At 49.4% G+C, this 19,083-nt stretch overlaps 1 protein-coding gene across 7 annotated transcripts in view; it reads right to left on the reverse strand.

The window, feature by feature from the left end:
* FANCM (FA complementation group M) overlaps positions 1 to 19,083 on the reverse strand; it is a 59,899-nt gene that overhangs the window by 23,750 nt on the left and 17,066 nt on the right. For 6 of the 7 annotated variants that reach the window (XR_007777753.1, XM_050975514.1, XM_050975512.1 and 3 more), the window contains 7 exons: positions 12,867 to 12,998; positions 11,916 to 12,048; positions 11,103 to 11,231; positions 10,572 to 10,673; positions 8,997 to 9,184; positions 7,401 to 7,607; positions 713 to 947 (listed from right to left, as the gene is read on the reverse strand). Coding sequence is in view for 6 of the 7 variants with exons in the window: in XM_050975514.1 (XP_050831471.1) it covers positions 713 to 947; positions 7,401 to 7,607; positions 8,997 to 9,184; positions 10,572 to 10,673; positions 11,103 to 11,231; positions 11,916 to 12,048; positions 12,867 to 12,998 (1,126 nt within the window). In the remaining variant the exon portion in view is untranslated. The remainder of the gene's footprint in view (positions 1 to 712; positions 948 to 7,400; positions 7,608 to 8,996; positions 9,185 to 10,571; positions 10,674 to 11,102; positions 11,232 to 11,915; positions 12,049 to 12,866; positions 12,999 to 19,083) is intronic. The other variant, XM_050975513.1, reaches the window with a different exon arrangement.

Genomic DNA, 19,083 nt, shown 5'->3' on the forward strand with positions numbered 1-19,083 from the left:
GAACTTTCCCAAGGCTTCCAGTTTCTTCTTTCAAGAAGTTGCTGTTGGTTTTTACAGAAACAAACAGATAGACACTAACAAAGAGATAGAGCAGGAAAACTCCCAAATATTTATAAAATACTTTTCTCCTATCTTAGGATTGTGTCCAGTTTCCTGAGCATTCCTGTGCCATTGAACTACATCAGCTAAAAAGCCTCCAAGAGATTTTTCCCAATTTTCCTCCAAGAGAGTCTGCAGAGTTCATTTATACCCTGCCCTTAATTTCTCCTTTTCCTCACATCAAAATCCTTCAGTTTTCAAGCATTTCTGGTTTCTTGTCATTCACAAAGCCACAATGCCCAGGGCAGCTGTGGCTGCCCCATCCCTGGGAGCCTCCCAGGCCAGGCTGGACAGGGTTGGAGCAGCCTGGGATAGGGGAAGGTGTCCCTGCCCATGGGAATTTAATGTCCCCATAACCCAATCCAGCCTGGGATTCTGGGATGAACATCTGCCTCCTGTGTGTGCAGCTGGAGTTTCTGACTGCCAGCGAGTGACTCCATGGAGGAGGATGAAGCAAGGCCTGACTCAGGATGTGGAGATCTCTGCAAGGGCAGAGCTGTGAGGATGCCCAGGAGAAGCCCTGGGCAGTGTCTGAGCTGGCAGAGTGACCCTGAGAGCCCCAAGGCCCCGGGAGGGAGGGCTGGGTGTGCTGGGAGCCCCATAATCCTCTTACCAGTGCCACAGGCAAGGAGAGCAGATTTGTGCTGCAGGGAGCTGCGTCTCCCCTCTGTGGAAAGCAGCCTTGAGGTGCTCTGCTCCTGCTTCTCAGCAGTGATGAACATTTTGTGCACTCTGGGGTTGATGCCTTCTGGAACCATCCGTGGGCTGTGCTGGTAGAAACGAAGGGTTTTGTTCCCTGAGATGGCTTTGTGGATGCTCCTTTTGTTACACTGGCTTTGGTTGTAGGTCTGAAAGAGAAGGGAAAGAGAGAAATCATCTGCTGATTGATTGGTTTTTTCACAGCATTTGATTCAAACTAAAAGAACACCTCAGTGTCTGTGGGGTTTCTCGTTATTTCCTGTTCCCTCAGCAAGGAGTTGTTTGGTTTGGGGTTTTTAATGGACCAGAAGCAGGCACAGCACTGCAGAGTGAGAAAGGAGCACAACCCTTGCCTGGGGGAAGTTACAAGCTGTCACTGATACAGGGATGATGTAAATTAGATTACATCAGAAACAGGGAAAGGAGCTCAAGCAGAAAAAAAAAGCCTAAGATGATTTGTGGATGTCATGAATGCTCTGAGTCCTTTTAATTACTCCCCATTTCATTGTGCAATGGAGAAACCATGGCAAAGCTGGGGAATGTCAGGAGAGAAACTGGGGCTTCCCTCTGGAAGTGCCTCCCCAAGGAGGTTTGGTGCTCTGCTCCTCCCCAAGCCCCTGTGAGACCCTGAGTGTCCCAGGGGGGCAGCTGCCACCTGACAGAGAGGATTCAGGCAGCAAAATTAAATGAATAAAATAAATAAATAAATAATTTCCCTGAATAAAACTGGAAGAGGCCCACAGCCACCTCTGATAAACCCCTCAGGCATTCCAAAAAATAACTTTTTAATCCTAGAACAGTCAAACCCCAGTGTTCTTATGGCAGAAAAACATGATGTTACCAAATTGGCAGCATCACAGAGCTGTGACCTCAGTGGCTTTTCCCTTCCCTGTGCTTCCCTGGGCTGAGCAGCTCCAGGGGACATCCCAAGCCCCATCCCAGCAGCTCCAGGGGACACCCCAAGCCTGGGCCCTGGGGCTCACAGGAGCTGCCACGTGGAGAGGCTGCCCTGGGCACACGTGGGAGCCACAGAACAAACCCTGAGGTGACAGAAATTCCTGCCAATGTCACGCTGCCAGACCTGCACTGACCCCTTTCTGCCAATAAAACATCTTCAAAAGCTTTGTGACTGACCTGAAGTGGTTTGATTAAAAACAACCCCAAAATTCAAGCAAGCAAAAAAAAAAAAAAAATCCCAAAACTAAAACAAAGAGGAAAAAAACCACACAAAAACCCCTAACAAATTCCTATAAATTAATACATGGACATTAATTATTGAGCTGCAAATTAAGTGATGGGGAAGAACCTCCACACTGAGTCTCTTTCCAGTTCTGCTAAAGTTAAAAACCCCAACAACAACACCAAAAGACACCCTCAAGGAAAACCAAACAAACCCACCAGGACAATATTGGTTTGCAATTAGACTTATTTCCTGACCTGAAAATAAAAATGATGTATGCAATTACTTTTCTACCTGAGGGCAGGTTCTGCTTCAAATCTATCTGAGAAAATCTGGACAACACAGTAATCCAAGTGCTTAAGTGAAGCTCCAAGGAATTTAAGGGACTGTTTTATATCCCATTACAGAGCAGAGCTTTCAATAGTAACCAGCCTCCGTAAGCAGCACGAGAAAAGATCCATTTACAAGCTTCACTCAGGTTTATCATTTTTGACTCTCATCCCTTCAAAGGGGAAACTTTTCTCCCCCCAGGGAGGATTCTCTGCAGCCTCATTCAGAATTAAATCCCTGCCATCCACAAATCCCACCCAGAGCTACAGCACTGACTGGAATAAATGAAATAATACCAAGAGTCTGAAACTTTGGGTTTACAATTGATTTACACAGACCTTGGCTGTGTTGGTTTGCACCCCCTTTCACTGGGGATGGCAGCAGGGAGTGCCCAGCCTGTCCTGCCCAAATCCTGCCCAAATCCTTCCCTGTCCCATCCAAGGGGGAGCCGGGCCCTGCAGGGCAGTGGGATGCAGCTGGCCCAGCTGTGCTGGGATCCCCCAGCTCCCAACACATCTCCAGTGGGACACGGGTGTCCCGAGGGACAGTCTGTACTCAGAGATGATTAACTGTGCTCTGCCTGAGTGCTGGGCTGCAGGAGCCCAGCCAGAGGGGATTTGCACCTAAGCTGATCTCCTCATCCTCACACGCAAGAGCGCGGCCACTAAAGCCAGCTCTGGGGGCTGGTGGCGTCACCAGCCCAGTAAGCACCAGCCTGAACAGCCACTGTCACCACCAGCACCCCACCCCCAGTGTCCCCCCCAGCTCCAGCCACCCCCCACACCTCCCTCTGCACCCTTGGAAAGCCCTGGAATCTCTGGGTTGCAGTTTAACACTTGGTGACATGGCAGGCTGGGAGAGCTGGGAATGTTCCCCTGGAGAGGAGAAGGATCCAGGCAGAGCTCAGAGCCCCTGGCAGGGCCTGGAGGGGCTCCAGGAGAGCTGGAGAGGGACTGGGGACAACGGATGGAGGGACAGGAGCCAGGGAATGGCTCCCAGTGCCAGAGGGCAGGGATGGATGGGAGATTGGGAACTGGGAATTCCTGGCTGGGCTGGAATTGCCAGAGCAGCTGGGGCTGCCCCTGGATCCCTGGCAGTGCCCAAGGCCAGGCTGGACACTGGGACACCCTGGGACAGTGGGAGGTGTCCCTGCCATGGCAGGGGCAGAGCTGGAGGATCTTTTAGGTCCCATCCAACCCAAAGCACTCCAGGATTCTCTGCTGGAGTTTCCTGTAACAGTGAACGAGGAGCCTGAGCAGAGACTCCCTGGGGGCTGCAGCTTTGTCCCAAGGGACAGCTCCAATCCCCCTTCCCTGGGACAGGGACAGGTCCCAGGAAAAGGCTGGAGCTGGGCCAGGGCAGCTCAGGCTGGAGATCAGGAAAGGTTCTTCCCCAGAGGGTGCTGGCACTGCCCAGGCTCCCCAGGGAATGGGCACAGCCCCGAGGCTGCCAGAGCTCCAGGAGGGTTTGGACAGGAATGCCAGGGATGCCCAGGGTGGGATTATTGGGGGTCTGGGCTGGGATGCTCCCTGAGTGTGGAATCCTCTGAATCCTTCCCCCTCAGGCAAATAAATCCCCAGGGCACTGCCTTGGAAAGACCTACCAGAGAGTCTTCCCCACCTGGGCAGACAGAAAGAACTTCCCCTTGGAATCTTGCACAACACCATGATCCATCCCAGTTCCTTCCCCATATGTCCCAAATTCTCTTGATTTCTCCTTTCCCTGCTCCCTCGTTGGCTGTGGAATCCCTGGTGGCCAGCCCTGTCCTCCCTGTAGGACAATGCCCTTTGCCTGCCCCTTGTGCCACTCCATGCCCTCCCATCCTTAACCCTGTGCACACCACATGGCCAGGACTTTTGTCCCTGATTTCCCTTGGGTGGGCTGGAACAAACCTTGCCTGGGATTCACCCTACAAAAGGCCCTTCTGCCTCCGCTGGCTGAGCTAGCTGGGGTGAGTGTGGGGTGTGTGCTCTGCCTGAACACTCACCTGTGCAAACCCAGAGCCCTGGGAATATTCCTGTGTCTGCTCTGGGGTGCCCTGACCCCCAGGACAGCTCTGACTCTGACCCTCATCCATGGAGAAAGTTTCCCAGACTCCAAGACAGACTGGAACCCACAAAAGTGTGCAATGGATTATAGAGAGCAGTGTGGGTGTGTCACTGGGTGAGAAATTGAGGGTTTGGGGTTTTTAGTTTGCTGTGGATGGAAGGGAGATGGAGGGCACAGGGTGTGGTCCAGGGCTTCTTCTTCATGCTGCTTCTTCCTCCTTCTCCATGGGTTTGGGTGGAATTTGTAATTGGGCAGAAAAGTCCCCATGGCAGCTCTGTGGGATCAGTTATTGGGTTAAAAGGGAAATAATCCAGGTGTCAGCTCTTAATTGAACAGTTTAATCTAAAAAGCCCTTGGAACCAGAGACTGTTGGGCATTTTGTGCCTTCTGATGAAAAGCTGCAGAACTCCCAGCAGTGAGGCTGTGTCACTGATCAGAAATAATAAACACTGAGTGTGAACAGGAATTACTGTCCCAGTGCCTTCAGTCCACACCCAGAGAAACCCACAGCTGGAACCCCCACACTTACCCAAGTGGCTTTTCCACAGGAGATGCTTGATGGGAAATAGGTAACAGCACCCACCATGGAAAACCCTCCGTGTTACACACGAGGGTGAGCAAGCCCTGACTGCTTGGCTCTTGGGGAAGTGAAACAGAAAAGCCTGATCAATATGATTGCCTGGCAAAAAGATTTTGGGAGTATGGAAACTGTGAGTGAGATTGAAATGAAAGCAGCTCTGAGATCCCTCAGTTACTGAACAGCTGGAAAACAATGGCATGGCCAGCTGGAGGGAATCCCCTTGGGATGGAACAACACCCTCTGCCTGCAGACAGCTCCAAGGGGCAGAGCAGACCCTGCTGGCTTGGCAGGGGGGCCCAGAGAGGAGTTTGTAGGGTTTAAAATGGAACACAGGGTGGGAATGTAATGATTCTTACAGGCTGTGTGTAAATGCTGTAGGATTTGTGTCTTGTACTGGATTGGTGAGTGAAAATGAGAATATTCAGCACAGAAGATTTATGGTATTGGAACAGGAACCTCGCTCTCTCACCCTCTCTAGCACGCTCTTGCCTTCTCTCCCCTTAGCTCTCTCTCCCACTTTGGGCCCTGCTCTGAGCTGTGCCTGGCAGCTCCCAGCAGGGCCCTGTGTTGTGTTGGGGAGGGTCCCCAGGATGAGGTGAGAGATGAGAACTTGACTGCATGTTCTCAGAAGGCTGATTTATTATTTCATGATATATATTATATTAAAAGAAATGCTATACTAAAACTACACGAAAGAAAGAGGAAGGATACATCAGAAAGCTAGAAAGGAATGAATAATGAAAACTTGTGAGAGATCAGAGTCCTGACACAGCTGGACTGGGATTGGTCATTAAGTTAAAACAATTCACATGGAACCAATGAAAGAATCCCCTACTACATTCCAAAGCAGCAAAACACAAGGAGAAGCAATCAGATAATTATTATCTATATTTTTCTCTGAGGCTTCTCAACTTCCCAGGAGAAGAAATCCCAGTGAAGGGATTTTTCAGAAAATATCACAGTGACACCCCTGCACCCACGGCCTTTCACAGAATCACAGAACGATGAGGTTGGCAGAGACCTCTGAGATCATCCAGCCCAACCTGTGCCCCAACACCTCACCCAGCCCACAGCACCCAGTGCCATGGCCAGGCTCCTTTAAACACACCCAGAGATGGGGATTCCACCTCCTCCCTGGGAAGAGCATTCAGTGCTTTGTTATTCTTTGGGTGAAACATTTCTCCGTGATACCCATCCTGTCCCTGCCCTGCCCTAGCTGGAGGCTGTGTCCTCTGGCTCTGTCACAGACCGACCCCCCCTGTCTGCAGCCTCCCTGCAGGAAGGTGTGGAGGGCAATGAGGGCACCTCTGAGCCTCCTCTTCTCCAGGCTGAGCACCCCCAGCTCCTTCAAATGTTCCTCACAGGGTTTGTGTTCCCAGCCCCTCACCAGCCTTGTTAGCTTAGCCCCTTTGCAATAAACTGCAAGTTCCACGATCTGGCTTCAGAGATCTCTCATCTCTGTCCATCCTGACCATCCCACCCCCTTGTAAGACTCTGTCCAAAGTTTCTCTCATCTGCCTCACGATTGACATTGGGGACAGCTGAAGAAAAGATCCTGGTCTGAAATTCTGGCCCTGCTGGAGACAGTGCCTTGCCAAGGCCCTGAGGCCTGAGGACAGGGCTAAGCTATTGCTCACAGCTGTGTTTGCTACACTGGACCCCGTGAGAGGAGGAAGGGGCACTTTGCCCTTTGCAACAACAGCCCTGGAAGTTGTTCCTTGTCCCTTGTCTTGGCCTGGCTGGACTTCTCCTGAGGTCATGGGTGGTCCCCACAGAAGAGCCCTCACCTGTTTTACAACCACCATGACAGACTGAGGTGGCAGAAGGCTCTCCATCAAGGACCAGGACATGAAACCCCTGTGTGAAAAGGTTCCCAAGGACTGGGACTGAAACCCCCAACCCAGGGGAGGTGTGTGGGGGAGGCAGGCTGACCAGAGCAAGAAGGATGCTGCAGGTGTGAGCAGTGGGCCAAGAAGACAATGGCTCTCACCCACTGCTGAGAACATGGACTGTGTGTACCCTTCTCCAAATACCATTTTACCCCTGAAAATGCAATAGACTGCCTTTGATTTGATTTCAAGATTTACCCCTACCCACATCAAAAGAGAGTACAATAAGAGTTCAGATGAACTGGAACCTCTGAGATCTCCCCTGTTGTGACGTGCAGAACTCCATCGGCTGGACACTGAAGGACTTTGTCTCTCTACATTTGGTAGCTATATGCCTTCCTTTCTCTTCCTCCCTCTTTTCCTTATTCTTCCTTTTCCCCAATCCCTCCCCAACACATTTTGCTGTGGTCATTCAATAAAGGTGCACTGGTTTTTGATTATCACTGCAAACCCCCTGTGCCGTGTCGGTGTTTTTTGCACCCTGAGATCAATTCAGGAACCACCACAAACCCCATTTGTAAGGACAGCTGGTGACACCCCGTCCCTCGTGGGCCTGGCCGTGCCCCTCACTCACCCTCTCCTCGCGGCCCTGGGCCAGGATGACGACGATGCGGCCGTGGCGGCGCCGCCCGGTGCGGCCCATGCGCTGCACCAGGCGCACGGGGCTGCGCTGCGCGTCGAAGCAGACGATCAGATCCACCTCGCCGATGTCCAGCCCCTCCTCGCCCACGCAGGTGGACACCAGGGTGTTGTAGCCGCCCTCCCGGAAACGCCTCACTACCTGCAGGGACAGGGAATGGCACTCAGCAGCTCAGCCAGGAAAACGGATTTGTCCTCAGTTGGAAGATCTGTCAGAGCTGGGCAGCTCTCTGCTGTTCCTGGGGCAGGTTTCTTTATCCCTGCCACAGCCAACCCTCCCTGCAGGAGATCTCTGCTGTCCATGGCCACTGAGTGTCCCTGCAGGGCTGATCCAATTCCACCATCCCATGGGGAGATGCTCTGCCCAGGGGAGGAGCCAAGCATTCCTGCCTGGATCCAATCTGCCCTGGGAACAGCCCAGCAGCCTTTGCCCCCTGCATTCCCAGAGGAGCAGCTTTCTGCTGCCCTGCATTCCCAGAGGGAGAGCAGGCCCATCTCCAGCAGCCCTGGAGCTGCAGAGGAAAACTCCCCCCTTGTGCAGGATCCCTGCTCCAGCAGAGCCACAGCTGGCACTGCAGGAGGGCTGAGCCCCCCTGGGATGGGACTGTGCCACCACCCTAAGCCCCCTGGGATGGGACTGTGCCACCACCCTGAGCCCCCTGGGATGGGACTGTGCCACCACCCTGACACACAGGGGGCAGGGCCTGCTCTGACTCTGTCAGTGCTGTTTTGTATTACTACATTTTAAAATTTTATTTTATTTTATTTTTATTCTTTTTTTTCCCCCTAATAAAGAACTATTCCTACTCCCATATCTTTGCCTGAGAGCCCTTTCATTTCAAAATTATAATAATTCAGAGGCAGGGGTTTTCCATTGTGATTTTCCATTTCAGGGGAGGCTTCTGCCTTCCTTAGCAGACACCTGGCTTTTCAAACCAAGACAATCCTAAAATGACTAATTTTGTCTTTTTAAATTTCCCAGCTGCTACCTTGTGATCAACCACCACCCCAGTGTGACCAGCATCAGCATTTCAACTCTTTAACTCTAAAACAAAGGGAAAAAAGCCACCTTATTCTGTCTCCAGCTATATAAAACTTGTAAAACTGATCTTCCCAACTTAGCAATTAAATATTTTAGGGGTTGGCTTGTTGTCTTTCTTTTTTTGGCTTTGCTAGATCAGAATTTCATGCTAGATCTTATCTGTCCTACCTAGAAGAAAAATAAATTTCCCACAGCAGGTATTCACATATTTCCCCAGATTTTTGACATTTTAATCTAGCAGTTGTTAATATAATAGAAATAATATAAATTATGATAATTCTATTTTTATATAATATAAATATATAAATTATTGGGCTGTTTTTTTCAGTGAGTATAATTCTGGATTCTCTGAAAACCACCGGACTCCACAGGGATTTACCAGCGACACTTACAGCTCAGCCACTGCCACACAGTCCATACTCCTGGAGTTATTCACACAATTAATGCTCCTCATCACCAATTCCTGGTCCAAGGCCCCTCTTGCCTCACCTCCAGCTGCTCCTTCTGGGTGAAGCCCTTGGTGCTCTTGCCCGAGGAGTGTCCCACGAAGGTCATGGCGCGCACGGCCGGGCGGAGCCGCGCCAGCATCTCGGCGATCTCCTGCACGCTGTCCCGGAACGAGGAGAAGATCATCACCCTCGTGTCCCCAGGGCAGCCCTCGCTCCTGTCCTCATCTGCTGGAGTTGAAAATGGCAGGTTTTGATAGAACCATCAGTAAAAAAGGACGGGGCAACCCCCACAAGTTACACGTTCGCAGCTCTCGTCTCACTTAATGGGAAAAGGGTAGAAAATGCTCCAAGATCCCCCTCCTTGAGAAATCCCTCTTTGGATCACAGCATGCTCTAGTTTGGGAGAATGTGAGAATGAGAATGTTTTTATCTGAGGCACCCTTACTAAAGTCACTTTGAAAAGCTGGGTTGGATGGGAAGTGTTTTGGAGTGAAGTTCACAGCACTGCTGTCTCCATTTCAGGACTCTCAGGACAGCAGAACCAGAATCCCAGAATCCCAGACTGGTTTGGGTAGGGAGGGACCTTAAATCCCATCCCATTCCCACCCCTGCCATGGCAGGGACACCTCCCACTGTCCCAGGCTGCTCCAAGCCCCAATGTCCAGCCTGGCCTTGGGCACTGCCAGGGATCCAGGGGAATGAAGGGAAGAGAAAGGGCTGGTGCTGTTCCAGGTATGGCCGATGGCTTTGGGCACGAATTCCCCCCTTTCCATCTCAAATGTAGGGTTTTTAAGTGGAGGCAAAAGGAGGGAGGTTGGGAGGACAGAAAGAACTCTGAATGGGAAGGGGAAAAAAAAAGTGAATTGCATTAAATGCATTGGGACTTATCCTAAAGTTACAAACACAGAACTGGGAAACAAAGTTGTCTAGTAGAAAACATCAGTCATTTCAAAGGTTTGCTGAGAACAGGGCATCCAAGAGAGAAAAAAAAAACACACAAAAAAAAGGGAAGGGCAGGTCAGAAATTATCAGAACTTCACAGAGCACAAAGACCCAAACGGGCAAGATAAAAAAGGAACAAGATGCAAAACAAATGTTATTGTTACTCATGTAATATTCCAAAGGATGGAATCAAGGAGCTGAAACATCCCAAAACCGAAGAGATCTGAATGATGTCTTCATCAAGATGAAAAAGAATGAGGGACAGGGGAATGTAACTGAAGGGTCTGAACTTCTAATTGCTGACTCAGAGTTCTTAATTCTTATCCTCAGGCTGGATATCAGAACTTTCATCCTTAAGGTCCTTAAATGAGTTCATGGAACTCTGCAGCAGGGACTGAGGAGAGGCTGCCAGGACAAACTGGGACAGGACCAGCAGGAAGGGTGGTAGCCCCAGAAATTAATATCCCTGTTTTACTCAGCTCTAAGAGCAGTTCATATCAAAATAATAATGAGAATTTATAGGAGGTTTTATCTTATAGAAATCTTGTGGTGAAGTTTTCTAGAGGGGAAGATGCACAAACAATCAAAGCAATGAGACAGCACGAAAGAGGAAATCAGTCAGGAGGATATTCCTTGTTTCCATTCCCAGTTTTCCTGAGCTGTTGGCACTCACCAGAACCTCCCTGTTTCCAGGATCTGAAGTGTTCTATTACAATCTCCTCCAATTTCTTCAGTTTTGGATGGCTGTAGACAAATTCCTTTTTCTTTTCCAATGCTAGAAAGGAAATAAAGTAATGAAAGATGTAAATAAACCTGAAACAAGCAGGATGGTTCAGTGAACTTCATTGCCTCCCCCTGTAATTATCTGAGTCAGACCCAAATCCTGACATTGATATTTAGATATTGGTTCCAAACAAAACCATAAACTGCTGACAGAGGAACATTTGTTAAACCCAGTTTTTGAGGAAGGGCTGTTACTTTTGCTAGAGTCACACTGGAAAAGACTTACAGTGAAACAGTTGTATTTTAACCTTCATTTTAGAGCAAATTAAAAACTCTAAACACAGAAAACTTCCTTGAAAGTAGCTAAAACCACCGAGGGAAGAGACAGAACATTGGGAATTCAATCTGGAATAATGAGCAGCAGCCAGGGCAGCACAACTTTTACACAGGAATATTCTGTCCCTCAGAGGAGAATCCTGACCTGTTGTGCTGTTGCCAGCACTTCCACTCTCAGGAGTCACAGCAGTGTCTGAGAACATGGCCTGAAGCTGCTGGTAGAGCTCCATGAAGTCCTCGTTGCGCCCCAGCTCGCTCTTGGTGCGGGACAGCCCTGTGGAGAGAGCTGGAACACCTCAGGATCCCATTTGCTTTCCCAAACTCTGCCTTTAGCAAACCTCACAGTGCCCAGCTCTGGCCTCTCAGCTTGGGAAGGACTTGGAGACACTGGAGTTCATCCAGAGGGTGCAGTGAGGCTGGAGAGGGGCTGGGAACACAAACCCTGAGAGGAACCCCTGGGGGAGCTGGGGGGGCTCAGCCTGGAGGAAAGGAGACTCAGGGGTGCCCCCATCCCTCTGCAGCTCCTGGAAGGTGCCTGTGCTCAGCTGGGCTGGGCTCTGTCTGCAGGGACTGACACAACCAGAGCTCACAGCCTCCCCCTGCACCCAGGGAAATTCAGGCTGGATATCAGGAGAAAGTTTTTACAGAAAGGTGATAAAGTTCTGGAATGTTCTGCCCAGGGAGGTGGTGGAGTCCCCATCCCTGGGGGTGTTTAACAGAGCCTGGGTGTGGCACGGGCTGCCAGGGTTCAGTTGAGGTGTTGGGGCTGGGTTGGACTCGATGATCTTGAAGGTCTCTGCCAACCTGGTCATTCTGGGAATATTCTGTAAATTAGGGGAACAACAAACCAAATCCACCTGCAGCCCCTCATTCCTTAAGGTGTTTTGTGCCAAAGCAGCCATACAGCAAGGTAAATGAAGTGGAGCTGAAAGGAAGGATGCTCCTGAGGAGATTTCACCTTTGGATCCATCCATGATTCCCCACAGGTAGATGAATAAGGAGCGGATTCCCATCTGCAGCAGCAGCTCGTACCCGTGGTAGAGACTGATACAAAGGGCAAAGTCTCCTTCAATGATGCCTTGATGGATTCCCTGGGGGAGAAAAGCAGATTCTGATGGAGTTAGGAAGTGGCTGAGGAGCAAGAATCCCACTGCAATTCCTGCCCAAAAGCAGAGTGACACCTGAGGAGCAGAGCAAAGCCCAAAGTGATGCCTAGGGAGCAGTTTGTCCATCAGAGCCCTCAGGGGACAGACTGCACAGTGCTCAGTGAAGGCAGTCCTCTTCCACCTCCAAAATACTCTCCAAAATACCTCTATTATCTCCCAGAATTAGCTTATCATCCCTCAGACTCTGACAGCTGAACCATCAGCATTTGGGAAAACCAGGGATTGATTTCTGGCACATCCACCCAGGCTATGGAATTAACTCAGGAAAGTTGCCTTGCTTGCAGTGAAGGAGATTTCCCATTGCTCTTTTTGAGATACACAGGGTTTTTAGGCAATTTTCTTAAGGTCTGCAAAATTTGACCATTCCATGAGGATTTACCAAAAACCAGGAGCAGGAATATACCTTTGAGGGGAAAATGAAAACTTGGCTGTCAGTGATTACAATGTAAGTTCTCAAAGAAATTTCACTTAAACAGAGTGCCTGGTCTTTTCCTTCACTCTGCTATATTGGCATCCAGAAATGTGGAACAATTAGGAATATTTTTCATAAATGATCTAAAAATAGATAAAAAGATTTCATAGATGATCTTAAAGATCCCTTCTATCCCAGACTGCGCTGTGATTCTATTTTATTCCACAGCTAAAAACAGAAATCTACTTAAAATGTCTCCGGAAATATTGTAAAGATGGATTATTCCTATTTATTCACCACTTTAATAGCATGAAACAAATAAAGAACTTACTGCATGTTGTGCAGAGGGGTTCTTCCTGTACTGATCCCTTGCCAGGATGATCTGGTACTTGGTCAGGCTGGGAATATCCCTCCTGGATAAAACTCCCACCCTAATCAGGCGCCCAGCAAATGCTTCCAGCACCTGCAACCAAAACCCAGCACAGATAAGGGGGTGAGCCCTATGGAATGATTTTATTTTTATAGCCCCTACACAACAGGACATGAGCAGCTCATTGGTTTTATCTGAGACACAGGATTTTTCAAAGGGAGCTGTGCTGAATTCTGAGTGCTGTGTTACTGTACCAGGTGCTCTGCCTCAGTGGAAGGTTCTCCATAATTAGGATGTTTTCAGGTTAATTCCCAAATTCCTGCCAGAGCACTTGGACAAGGCTCTCAGGCACAGGGTGGGATTGTTGGGTTCTCCTGTGCAGGGTCAGGAGATGGACTCCATGATCCTTGGGGGTCCCTTCCCACAGCCTCCTGCCCCAGGGTAACTCTGGATCCACCCAGGAACTGAGGAAGGGAAAATCCCCTGGGATCTGGAATGGAACAAGGGCTGAGCCAGCAGAGAGGGAGAGGAGTGGGAGGGAGCCCCAGGTATGGAACAGGGGCTGCAGCTCCCCTCTCACTGCTCACACTCCAATGGCACCTTGATCCCAGGAGCACTTGGATTCACCTCTGAGAAGACCCAAGTGGGTGAAGGACTGGCCAGGATCTGTGTGGAAGGGAAGGGACCTGGGAGACAGGAGCAGAGAGGAACGGGCACAGGCACAGCAGCGTGTCCCATTTCCTGCAGAACCCACCCCAAAACACAGCTTGTTTTCCAGCATCACATGTACCTGCTTTCCACCTCACTGCAGCAAGGACAATAACCTGCACTAATGCATCCTAATCCTGTTTTTCCTCTTTGCTTCCCAGCCTTAGGTGGTCAGGATTTTTCCGCAGACTTAGTTTGGCCTGAGCACTAACTCTGCCATAATTGCAGTAATCAGATTTGTCCCACAAACCCTGTTTACAACCTGTTGGCCCCCTTGGCCAAGGGCCCCAAAAAGCCCAGTGCACAAGAACAGGCTTCTCCAAAGCTCACTGGCAGTGTCCCAGTGCTACTTCCATGCAGCCCGTGTTTCCCAAGTGTCCAGGCACTCCAGCAGCAGCACAGCTGCCCTGCCCTAAGAGGGCTATAGTGTAACAAATGCTTAATCCCTTTAGTGTCCCTTCAGCCCACTGAAAAGCATCCAACTAAATCAATAAAGCCAGGCCTAAGTCAGGCTTCCAACACTGATCCCAGCAGTGGAGTTGGTGGGGAGGAAATATCCTGACAGGTACAGAAAGCCACGTGTAGAACTCAACCTGTGCTCATCCCTGAGTAACAACTCATTGGTTACTCCAGGCACTGCTCCTCTGCTGGGTTACCAGATCCTGTTAGGATGCACAAATATCCTTAACATGCTCATGCTGCTGATGCTCTGGCAGTGCAGGGTAGCTCAGCTCAACTTCTGCCTGCTTGCTTTGATTATTCCTATAGTTTAGTTTATAAATTAGTTTATAATATTGTTTATTTATAGGTCTGCTGATGCTCTGGCAGTGCAGGGGCAGCTCAGCTCAACTTCTGCCTGCTTGCTTTGATTATTCCTGTAGTTTAGTTTATAAATTAGTTTACAATATTGTTTATTTATAGGTCTTTTTTTATCTTCTTACTCTGTGTGAGAACCTGTGTGGCATTAAAATGAAAACAGAATCATAGAATGGTTTGGGTTGGAAGGGACCTTAAATCCCACCCAGTGCCACCCCTGCCACAGCAGGGACACCTCCCACTGTCCCAGGTGGCTTCAAACTCCAGTGCCCAGCCTGGCCTTGGGCACTGCCAGGGATCCAGGGGCAGCCCCAGCTGCTCTGGGAATTCCATCCCAGCCCCTCCCCACCCTCCCAGCCAGGAATTCCTTCCCAATCTCCCATCGAAATCAAATCTAAAATCCTAAGGAGTGGAGTGGGAGTAACTGCCATCACCAATGCCAGCAGCATTAATCCCCCAAAGAATCACAAACACAGGGGGAATTTGGAAGGGTGGAGGGAGAGTTGTGGCAGCCCCAGCTCAGCCGTGCTGGGGAATCTCCACCCTGCCCATCCCAGGTCACTCCCACTGCAGCAGCAGGGAAGCAACTCAGAGCAGACAGAGGGAACTCACAGACATGGAGTCAGGATTCTGAGAGCTTTGGGGCATCCTGGGCTGCTCCTCTTCCCCGGGAGGGTGGGAGGGGCTGGGCTGGAATTCCCAGAGCAGCTCTGGCTGCCCCTGGATCCCTGGCAGTGCCCAAGGCCAAGGCCAGGCTGGATGGGGACACCTTTCCCAGGATGAGCAGCCTGGGACAGTGGGAGGTGTCCCTGCCATGGCACTGGATGGGATTTAATTCCCTTCCAAGCCAAACCATTCCCTGACTTTACCCTGGGCCATGGGATGGGATCCAGGCCTGGGGCAGCCCCTCCCTGCCTGCTCTGTGTCCCCTGGGGCACCTGGGACACCCAAAGGTGTCACCTGGGACACTCCAAGGCCTTCCCAAGCCCTTCCAGGTCTCCTTTATCCCCAGGGGAGCTGGGTCATGGCCTCACAGCTCCCAGGGAAAGCAAGGAATGACACTCCATCCCCAGGAATTCCTTCTAATTAAGGCTCATGGATTAATTAAGCCAAATAAACCACTAACACCTCTAACAACCCCAACAAGCAAACACCAACTGGAGGCTGCAGTCGTGCCAGGATTTTCTGGAGGAAAGGGGGAAATAAATGCAGAAATCAAATGTTGTTTTCTGAAAATACAGCCAAAACCATTCACCAAGCCACTGGAAAGGCTGAGCACACAAGGAGTTCATTTCTCATACTAATGAGAACAAAATTAAAAATGCAGTTTAGTTTTAAGGGTTTAAAATTCAGAACTTGATGTTTTATCACAGAGTTTGTTACTGTTCTTCAATTCAGGCTGTACCTGATGAGTCCTTTTAAAAGGACAGAGACAGAGATGTCTGTGCCAGCTTACAGGAAAGGAATTTCCCAAATAAACAAAAATGCTGACCATGAAGGAAGAACTCAGTGCTTTTTATTTGAATGGATACCACTGGAATATCTCATGACCCTCCCATCAAACCCCAAACAGCTGGAACATGAGCACACCTGAAATGCTGAAGGTGAAGCTTAAACTATGTCTCAAGTAGTGGAAACAGATTCAGGCTTTTCACAAATGTTCCTCTTGAAAAGAAATTAATATTTTCATTAAAAAGTAACAGCCACTCAATCTGATATTTCAGCACTGGTTTATGATTTCCTACAGCTGCTGCAGAGCGGTTTTTTCTAAAAAGCAATTTCCATTACCTGTACTTTTCTGTTTCATCCCTTGACCTAGTTTCTAACATATAAGAAAATGATATTGTCCCTGTTTGCTCAATGTACACCCCTGTCTGATTTAATCACCTTCTGCAAAACAACCCTGGTGCTGTTATGAAAGGCAGCAGGATGCAGTCACCTGGAGCTGCAGAACTCCCAGGGAACAGTAAACACAACCTACTTAGGAGAGCCTCAGCAGCAGGCACTGCTCCCTGATTACATTTTATCTTGCCTCCATACCTTCATTTTTAATTAAAAAGATAATAGTTCTGGAAAAGTCCCCTCAGCCTTTCCAAAACACTTCAGAGTCGTGTTACCCAAACACAGCCATATAATTAATTCCAATTAATTGCTCAGGATTAAAAGCTCGTGGCTTTCTCCAGCTCAGTGACTGGAGTTCAGAGCTGACAGATTTACAGCCAGCAGATAAAAGACAATTGGCAGAGTTATCCCATCCTGCACTGGACCTGCCAAGAGCACAAAGACTTCTTCTGTTCCGAGGTAGCTCCCACAGCAAACCACAGTGAGTTCTTGGAGCCCATGATGAGCTTAGAACCTGGTTTTGGAGCTCTGACAGGAGCTGAGGACTTGTGTACAGGGCAAAGAGCTGTTCCTGTGCCAGCTACACCTCACTAAAAACTGCTCCTAATCTGTTTTCTGTTGGCACAATAAAAAACAAAGGCTCTAAACTAACGCCCTGACCTAATTATTTTAGTGCAGATTTGCAGGGGTTCTTTACCAAAGAAAAACACCCCTAAATAACTGTTAGAGTGGCTTTGCTTTCCCAGGGGAGAAGGAGGGGTGGCAGAAACCTGCTGCCAAGCAGACAGGACCTCCACACACAGGGACTCCAAAGGTGCATCCCCTCCACAGGAGCTCCCCAGGTGCTCCCAGCCTCCCCTGGGAGGGGTTTTAGACTGGGTTTTACAGAGCCACACTGGGCTGAAAGAGAGCTGCACCTTCCTCCAGACCCCCTGGCTCCAGCACTGTCAGTGCTCAGCAGAGAATCCCAGACTGGTTTGGGTCGGAAGGAGCTTCAGTCCCACCCATCCCACCCCTGCCATGGCAGGGACACCTTCCCCTGTCCCAGGCTGCTCCAAGCCCCAGTGTCCAACCTGGCCTTGGCTATCCAGGGATCCCTTCCCGGCGTGCTGGGGCTGAGCTGGTGGGAAGGAAACGAGCCCAGTGAGGCAGCACCACACCCCAACCCCCTGCCCTGCCCTAAGGGGATCCCCCAAACCCTGGAGCTGTTGGAACAGGGAACAACCGAGCTCCGTGCTGGCCCCTGAGCTGCTCCAGCTCCTCCCATTCCAGAGGAGCAGAGCCAAGGAAGGCAGGGCAGGGCAGGAGGAGGCTCTGCCCACCAGGCCCTGCTGCACAGGGGGCTCAGCTGAGGTTTCACCCCCCGGACCCCCAGCAGGGCTGTGCCAGGGCAGAGATCCTGCAGGGAGTGTGGACACAGCCAGAGCCTCCCATTGCTCCAGGGAAGGGCAGAGGAGGATCCAGAGCATTCCCTGCTCTGTTCCAGCACTGAAACCAGGGAGGTTTGGGTTCCCCCAGTGTGATACCTTGAGGAATGTCCATGGAACAGCCAATATTCCCCAAAATATCTTGCAGGAGCAAGCCACATTTAGTGTCTGCCAGCTGGGGAGGCTCTGGAGCTCTGACTGGCACTGAGTTCTAGTTAAAACTTCAGAAGCAAAGTGAACCAGGCAGAAAAGTGCATTTTGTGCAATTCCCTCCTGATGCTTTCTCACCTGGCCAATAAAGGAGGGAGAGGAGCAGGGACACAGCAGGGCAGGGTGGATTTGAGCTGATCTTGTCACTCTCCAAACCCCAAAACTGCTCAGCCCAGTAATGATCTTGGCACCAAAGTTTTAAGTTTATATTAACTCACTCACACCCTTCCCAATCTTCCAGGGACGTGAGACACACTGAAAATTCACTCTTCTTCCCTGGAAAAAATCCAGGGAAAAAAAAATCCAGCCAAAAAATCCAATACTTTGTCTTTTTCTAAGAGCTGAGCTTTCTCCTGTTACAGCATTTTTCCTTTCTTAAAGGTTATAAAACAAGACCTGCAGTTTTTTCTTTTCAACTGATTTCACCAAGAACAATTTTACTTTTTATTGAGAGATGTTAAATAATTGACTTTTCTACATCAACTCACCACTCAGTAAGTGGCTGTCAGACAGAAAGGAGCATCCACTGAGGATGGTTTGGATCTGAAATTTTAAAGGCTGAATATCAGTTTTTCTGTCCTATTCAGAGATAGAACCTGCCAGGAATGCACAGAGAACACAGCACTACCAAAACTGAGTTTTCTCAAGGAGTGGCTGTTTGTTAGCCAGCAGCCATACACAAAATAAGCAAGTTTGGGGAAAAAAGCACAACAAATACAACAAAAAATCAGCTTTTTTCACCTGCAGTAACAAGTTCCTCTGTTATCCATCCAGACCCAGCCCATCACATCTTCAGCACTCCATCAAATGTACTAATTACCAAGCTCATCAGGAATCAAAGACAAATTAAATACACACACAGTAATTTGTACAGATGGATTTTTAAAACAGGATTTTAAACTCCTCTCAGCCTCTTTCTCCTAGTCAATATTCTGTGGCATTTGGCATATATAGAGAAATTCAGCTGTGGTTTTAAACTCTTTTTCTGCTGGTTGGTTTTTCTTTGCTCTTTTCTCTCATCTCCAGCAAAGACTCCTCATACTCAGAAATAATTTCATTGAAGCAATTATTAATTCTCATAATCAATGTGCAAGCAAAAGAGTTGGGACTGTTTTCCATGAATTATTTATGTAGGATGGGCAGAAAAAGAATATCCACACGTTGCCTCAAACAGG

The sequence above is a fragment of the Serinus canaria genome, chromosome 5 (genome assembly GCF_022539315.1).
Source record: "Serinus canaria isolate serCan28SL12 chromosome 5, serCan2020, whole genome shotgun sequence".
In the NCBI taxonomy this organism is placed as follows: domain Eukaryota; kingdom Metazoa; phylum Chordata; class Aves; order Passeriformes; family Fringillidae; genus Serinus; species Serinus canaria.